This window comes from Battus philenor, unplaced genomic scaffold (genome assembly GCF_028537555.1).
Source record: "Battus philenor isolate CCGP_79_NKW_IND1 unplaced genomic scaffold, ilBatPhil1.0.hap1 SCAF_17, whole genome shotgun sequence".
Lineage (NCBI taxonomy): Eukaryota > Metazoa > Arthropoda > Insecta > Lepidoptera > Papilionidae > Battus > Battus philenor.
The window spans coordinates 6,046,406-6,054,494 of NW_027181679.1; the positions used below are offsets into that span (position 1 = coordinate 6,046,406).

Genomic DNA, 8,089 nt, shown 5'->3' on the forward strand with positions numbered 1-8,089 from the left:
CGATATGCTCTAATGAAGATGTTTGTGGTGTTTTATCCATTGTGTAATGTAATAAAAAATTCAACTCTTCTTCATTTACAGTTGCAGAGAATGTTTTCACGGTTTCAAAAAATGTATTATTTAAAAAAAAAAAAACAAGTCTTTCATTTCCAGCCATGAGCAAGTAATTCACAACATTCAACATTTTCAAATTATAAAATATTATGTTATTTTTAGTTCGTTCAAATTATTTAAAAAATAACACTCATATTTTTTGTGTTGGTATTTATTCATATATTTCAGATAGAAATTTTAACTATATTTTATATGAAAAACCACTATACCAAGTTTTTAATATTTATCTTTTTTTTTAAATATACTTAATTTTAAATTACACTGTACCTTCTACAATACAAAGAAAGACAAACTGAACTACAAGCACAGATATTGTTTAATAAATTTTACTTTATTTTGTTGCATAAAATATGTTTTATTGAATAATTATTGTGTTTTACAAAAATTTAAGTAAAAATCTTTTTTTTTAAATATTTTATTTTATTCTCGATTATTGATAATGATTTAAATACTTATTTCCAATGTCAAAAAACTTTTTACTATATATTTATACTTAATAGTAACAGATTTTGAAATAAACAAAAATTTGTATAAACTAAACCGATTGTGCTACAAATTTTTTCTTTTTTAACTTTTGCTATTTTAAAGTGATTTCTGAACGCAAGTCAGGAAGTATTATAATTTACAGTTATATATAGTGTTTGTTTCTCTTTTCATCGTTACCAAAAAATATCTTTATCTCATTCTTTTACATACTTCATGTTCATTTTTGAAGTAATTTATTTGTCAAAAGTTGTCACGCGTTTTACCATTTCGATCGTAAAATCACTATAAATACACGTTGTATTTTCTAAAAACATTGGTGCACGAATATTTACTTAGAGGTAGCGATAGTTTAAGAAGCGGGTTTGGTATTTAAAAAGATGCTAAGTGACGACGATCGTGATATTGATATCGAGAGTGACGTCCGTGTCTTTACCTCTTTTTCAATGCTTATCCTTCATCAATATTATCAATAAGTTTTGTTTTATATTTACATTTCAGGCTGAAAATGATTCAGACTCTCGAACCCATGTACGGAACAGTCTCGGTGGAAGTGGCTACTACTCTCAGGTAAATATATAAGATATTACAAATACACTGTTATTGTTTTTTGTTAAATGTATTAACATTTGATTGAAAAACATTAATCTATTCAGGCTGAGAAAAGAGCACATCATAATGCACTGGAACGGAAACGAAGAGATCACATAAAAGATAGTTTTACATCATTGAGAGATTCTGTTCCTGCGTTGCAGGGGGAGAAAGTGGTATGTAATGTAATGTCACTTTCAATATCTTAACAATTTTCGTATTTTTATGATAAGTAAACTTAGCTAATTATTTGAAATGGTAATATATTTAAAATGTTTTTGATAGCTATAATAACACATTTTCAAATAGAAATTACACAGAGACTTGTTTTAATGTTACCAAGTAATATCTTGTTATAGTTTGTAGGGCTCTGGATGACTTTAGATCAAAATTTTCAGAATGGAAAGGTTGGATTTGAAACTACACAGTTTTTTAGAGGATTTGAAATTAGTTATATGATTGTTTAATCAGGAAATGTAGTTCTGATTCTATTACAAAGCTTGTGTTTAAAAATATGTTTAAGTTTTTCCTTATGTTATTGTTTTGTCTTCTGAAAATTATACAGCTTGAACTAACAATAAAAGAATATACATATAACAAGGCAAAAATTTTAAAATGAATAAACCTCCATAAAATATTATATAATATATATAAATGCATTATATATATTTAAATAATGTATTTATTTGAAATTTTTATCAATGCTAACTTAATAAAGCAATAAAAGTAAAAGTTAGTAGTTGTAGTTTAGTTATTCAAGGTTTGGCACAATTCTCTTTTGCTCGGTCAGTCAATAAAAGAGTCAAATGCAGTAATTTGGTAAACATTATTTGTAATATAATGCACTGGCACATTACATCAAAAACACCACATGTAAATATTTTCTCCAATAAATTCATACCCAAGGGGTTAATTTAGTGCTCCCAACATGGGAGCCATGCCCCACCGAGGGGCAATTTGATTGTTAACCCTTTCCAGACCAATGTCAGGTGTGATTCTATATCACCATTCATCTTAATGCATCAGATGCTTTGTCTTTCAAAATCTTTCATCCTTCTGGGTCCGATGTTAAGTGTGGCTCGATTTCACTTTTCATCTCATCACATTTGATGTACAGTATGACTTGGCAGCACTTTGTATTCTGCTGGTTCCTGCATAAAGTTTCACTGTTTTAATAGTAAATACAGAAAATGTAAAGTAAACCATGCATCTATCGAATTTCAAGCTTTGGTTTTAGTCTTCTCTGACAGACTGTGGTATACAGTTCAAAGTTGTAGCACAGTAAAAAGAAAGCATTTCCAAATTGTACATTTCTGCAATAGAATTTTTTCTCTAATTTAATTTACATATCTACTAATTAATAAGTATGTTTCATCAGCAAGATCATTCATGTTTCCAACAAAACACTAACAAGCAGGTAAGGGACTAGTGAAATCTGTGCGGACCTGCTGAGATGAAACGATGAAGTGCTTTTGGTTCGCAAAAGGTTAGGAGGGCAATTTGAAAATAGACTGGACAGAATTTTAATCCTTGCACATTAATATAGAAATATACATAGGGGGCATAAGAAACGCTAAGGTGGGGCATGGCTTATAGAAGATTAAAAATACAGATTAACTTATCAATGAAATATATTAAAATTTAAAGCAATGTTTGAGTATCTCACAAGCTTTCTGAAAAAAGAAACCTAATGGACAATTTATTTATTTACAATTTTTTAATAAAACATAATGAAACAATTTTTGTCAAGACTGGTGATGAATAGAGGATTGAGTACAAATCTGAGTGTACAAAAAAGGTTGTTGTTGAAGTTTCACATTTTAAAGACAACTTACAACATGATGATGTTGATTGTATGGTAGGCTTGGAAGGGCATTGTTTTTTATAAGTTTTAACAGTTGGGTTTATACATTGATTCGGACCCCGGCCGCTATGAACTGATGAGATTAAAAGGTCTTTCGTCATGATAATGCTAAATGCTGAGTCACTCGGCCAAAATTAAGAGTTTGGCTGGGAGGAGGTAATGCATCAGCCATGTAGCCATTACCTTGAACTGACTGAATTCAATCTTTTTCGTTCTCTTCAGAATTCTTTAGGCAGTGCAAGGTTGATTTTAAGAGAGGAATGGAAATTTTTTTTATGTCACATCATTTGTTAACAGAATTTTTAATATTATTTTTAATATTTTTATGATAAAAATGTACAAATTAGTAATTTATATATATAGTTTTAGTAAATTAACAAAACATTTACATACATGCATATACATGTAAAAACATATATACATAAATATACACATATGTATATATATGTGTATATCTGTGTACATGTAAAAATGTAAATTAAAATTTATAAATGTTGACAAAATTATGGAATAAGTTAATATGTGGTGTCAACTGATGTGGTCTATTTTATACACAGTAATAAAATAATTGTTGCAGGTTCTTGACCTTTAAATAAGAAATGATCTATAGCTATAATTATTCATTTTGTTTTATGCTGTCAGTTCTCTTAGGTAATGTAAAAGGTGAATAAAGAAACATTAGGTTTCCTGCTTAATTGAAATTAGAACCTGGTATTTATACAAGTGTTGGAGGCAAGCCCACTTTTAATAGATAATCTGCTAATCTACTATCCCATCAGAAATGGACCTATAATTTTTTCCAATAATATGGTGAGTAATTATCAATGACCCTAATGTTTGATGTGATGTTAATAGTTTTCTATTTAAACAGGCAAGTCGTGCACAAATTCTAAAGAAGGCCGCAGAGTACATACAGTTTATGAGGCGGAAAAATAATTCTCATCAACAAGACATTGATGACCTGAAACGGCAAAACACAATGTTAGAAAACCAAAGTAAGTTTTGGTTTTTTACATTTCTCCATAACATGTTTCTAATATGCTTTTACAAAAAAAGGCTGTGCGGGGGCGGTAAAATTACTATGAACAGATTTCCTGAGAGATGTTTTTTAAAGAAATTGATACTTTGATTGTTGCTTTTCATTCCTTATTAAATGATATATTGTTTTTGCTCAAATATCAAAACTTCCTTATAAAAACAAACACATCATAAATACAAAAGAAAAAAAATTGGGTATTACAAGTTTTTTTAAATTGATAAAGTTCCACAATGTCTTAGACCTTCCTTTGCTTGCTTTTAAATTATAAAATTAAAACATATATTATTACATTAATCATATAATACCATTCAAGAATTTTTGATCGAAACATGTGGAACTTGGTTTGTAGGGTGTTACCTGGTTGATACTATAATGTATACATCAAACATTGTTAAATTTCATTTAAAAATAGCAGCTGATGAGTTTCTGGCCGGCTTTTCTCAGGATCAGCATCCCTGGCTGGTGGCAGCTTACTACTTATGTTAAAATAATTGACAATTTAAAAGTGTTGGCAAATGCTTACTGGAAAAAATATATTTTGAATTTGAAAACAATTATTGAAGCAATATGCTCCCCCTATAATCATGAATTGTGTTTTTTCAGTAAAAGCTTTGGAAAAGATTCGTGCCTCTGGTAACTACATGGACGCTCATGAGCTTGGTCTTGGAATCAAATCAGAGGGCAGTTCACATGACACTGATAGTTCTGACGGTGAAGGAACAACTCGCCGAGTAAAGAAGTTAAAAATAAATGGTGTGAATGTATAGTTAACGTGTACTATTGCATTGCTATAAGCAATGCGGACAATGACATTATACATTTAAAACTTCTAATATTTCGTTAATGGCAACTATGATGATTAGTGTTGCAAACTAAAAAACTTTTTTTTTGATTTAATTCTTAGTGTAATAAGTAAATATAAATATTGATTGACTTACCTTGACTTAGGACAGGGGTCGGCGACCTTTTGAGTAAGTAGAATCAAAAAGAACAATTTACAAAATTTCAGTTTTAAAAGAATTTCTGTGCATTAATAAAACATTTTTATACAAAAAAACTAATCTATTCGTATTATAAAGGTTTTTTTTCACAATAAACTAGATATGTTGTGTATTATGAAATAATTACATATTGTTTACGTGAAAAATTAAAACAATTCAAACTTTACTTGCAACATTGGTTTCAGAAATTTGCATAAATATGGCACACATTTTGTTTTTAGATTGCAAACACAACTCATTTCCATTTGACAGTTGGATTCTCTTTGAACTGTACACCAATATAACGCTTTGCGTCGTTTCGTTTTGCTTTTTTTTGTAGTTGCCTCGCTGCTACATTAATGCCAATTTTCACTATGCGTCGTCAGATTTTCGAATTCGCGTTGTTGGGGTTAGAGTCATTAAACTTTTTTTTTAAAATTTGGTAATAGTATTCTATAGAGATTTAAAAAAAAACGATCCTGAGAGCGGAAGGAGTTTTAAAGCGTCCCAGGCGTTAGTTATGAATATCAATTTTGAACAATGAAATTTATTTTATGTTGAAAGAAAGTTGTTAACAAACATTGGTTCAATTTTTTGTAAAAGAAAGCCGACTTACTACAGCCACTATGGATTCATCAGACAGTGTTTAATTTTAATTTTGTTTTTTATAGATTAATTGAATACCTTTTTTGTTGTAATTGAAAAAGTTTTTTTTTTGTTTTTTGTATGTTTGTAATAAAATCTTATATTACTTTTGTTTTTAAATGTTTACTTTGTTCAATTTTCTTTTTAAAAAGTATTATTTTCGTAACCTAGGAATCTTTCCATAGTTTGCTGTAGAAAAGCATAATTCACTTTGTGTCGTGTTTTTTTTTGGAACGTAACCACGACGCGAAGTGAGGTATTGGTGTACTTTTTATTATATGCATGCAAAAGAACTCTTAATTTATTACATATGTTTATATGTACGCATATATTGACTCTCTAGCCACAGGTTGCTGATCCCGGACTAAGAATCTGCAAATTTAAGATTAACTGGTATTTTGTAATTTTTTCGAGCTTTTGTTGATGAAAAGACATCATTATAGTTAAGTTAAATGTAAATAATGTTTATTGATGTTGTTTCATAGAGGCATAAAACGTTAAGGTTTTCATCGCTCTATCGTTTAATAGTTTTAAGCGAAATAGAGAATTTGATTTGTATCAGTATAACTAATACTGATCAAAATAATATTCAGTAATACTTTTATGTATTAAGATTTGGTCTTTACAAAAAATAATTTTCTTTTAGGGGACAATTACAGGTTACATTGTTTTCCATCCAGTAAAGAGTAACTTTATATATTTCGTTGTTTTAGATAATAATGCCACTTAAAGTTTCTGTGACATAATGTGAACTTGCTTTTTGCTACTTTTCTTTAAATGAAATATATACATATGCTACCTTGTTGTCCTCTACTCCTTGTTGTCCTTGTATAATGTAGAACATTATAATTATAATTACAGGCTAATTATAAGTACATGCTGTATATTTTTGTTTCGACATTTATTTTGTATTGTTAAGTAAAATGGACGCGGAAGGCAGTTTCACTTTTTTCTTACACAGTACGAGAATATATTACAATTTTTTTCCATATTTTTTAAACTTGCAATGCTTACTACTCTTTGTATATTATATTATTTAAGTATAGTGTAATAACAGAGTTCATTGCTTTTTTTCATTCATTTGTTAAACTGTCACTTGTAAAAAATAAAAAGTTTTTGTTCCGATTTTGACAATTATGAAGCTATTGTACCTTGAAATATAAATGTTTTCTATATGTAAATATGAATGAATAAGGATTTCGGTGTTTACCTATACTAATTCATTAATGTAGTAATAATTAAACAACACTTATAATGTTATTCGAGTTATTCAATTAACTGTAGACTGTTGTATAATTAATGAAAAAATTCGTTAAATATTGATGTCATGTTGAATCTACAACTTTACAATGATTTAAAGGTTTGTGTAGATCAGGCGGTGTGTTTCTAAAAATGTCCAATGGGTGATATAGTGCGTGGAAGTGCCAGTCCATACCTGAGGTGTATTTGAGAATTATACTACTGATGGTTGTCTACTTACCCATCCTACTCACATATCTTAGGAGATCATCACTTGCACGGACACTACAGAAGGTTGACAGTAAATTGTACATATTACCACTTAGTAAAAATTATAAGAACTCAGAAGTAAAATGTAAAAATAAGCTTAGAACTTAATGCTATAATTCGATGTTGATTTGTTCTTGACTAATCGAATAAATTTAAATAATTAAGTGACTTTCATTTAACACATAACTTATATATTTATGCCTCGCATTAAGTGGACCGACGACATTATTAAGGTCTTAGAAAGTAGCTTGATGCTGGCAGTATAGGATTAGTCAACGTGGAGATCTTTGGTAGAGGTACATCAAAAAATAATTCACAGATTGCCACGATACAGTTACGCCGATTGGTGTTGCCTTACTGGCATCCAGCGTCTTTGTGCGGTCTTATGTGTCTCATCGGTCCACCTATTGAGGTGTTTACCCACGCCACGCTTATCGGCTGACAAAATAAAATGCATAACGTGTCATTGCTTTGTCATAAAGAATCAGTTCATGGTTGTTTTTGATGTCATTGGAAAATAATGGCAAGTAAATATATTTCCATTCAGATACAAAAAAGTTGGGGTCATATACATTAACATTTTTGGTTTGTTGTGCGACCCTCTCCGCTAGATGGCGGAAGTTTCTTTGTGCGATTACATAGCTGTTGATTTATAAGACAATTTACAATCCCAAGATTAAATTGTATCAAGTAATAAATAATTATTTATATTTATTATTTCTAAAACAGTCCCTTTTTCCATCATTTATTCGTTTAAATTTGTAAAACAATTCTTTTTTTGAAGTTTTTCTACGGCGTTTTTTAACAGAATCTGCTACCGCTTCTTGGGCCTCCTTAAATTATGTTCTACGAAGATTTGGTTTT

The 8,089-nt window shown here is 29.4% G+C and overlaps 1 protein-coding gene across 2 annotated transcripts; it reads left to right on the top strand.

Moving 5' to 3' along the window:
* Window positions 1-823: 823 nt before the first annotated feature.
* Max (MYC associated factor X) lies at window positions 824-7,389 on the top strand. 2 transcript variants are annotated; one of them, XM_068762829.1, is made up of 5 exons: window positions 824-1,019; window positions 1,099-1,167; window positions 1,254-1,373; window positions 3,924-4,047; window positions 4,695-7,389. In XM_068762829.1, exons 1-5 carry the CDS (start codon window positions 978-980, stop codon window positions 4,856-4,858), a joined length of 519 nt encoding a protein of 172 aa, XP_068618930.1. In that variant the 5' UTR covers window positions 824-977; the 3' UTR covers window positions 4,859-7,389. The 2 variants fall into 2 exon arrangements, with proteins under 2 accessions (XP_068618930.1, XP_068618931.1); XM_068762830.1 differs by having other exon boundaries at window positions 1,254-1,364.
* Window positions 7,390-8,089: the final 700 nt, after the last annotated feature.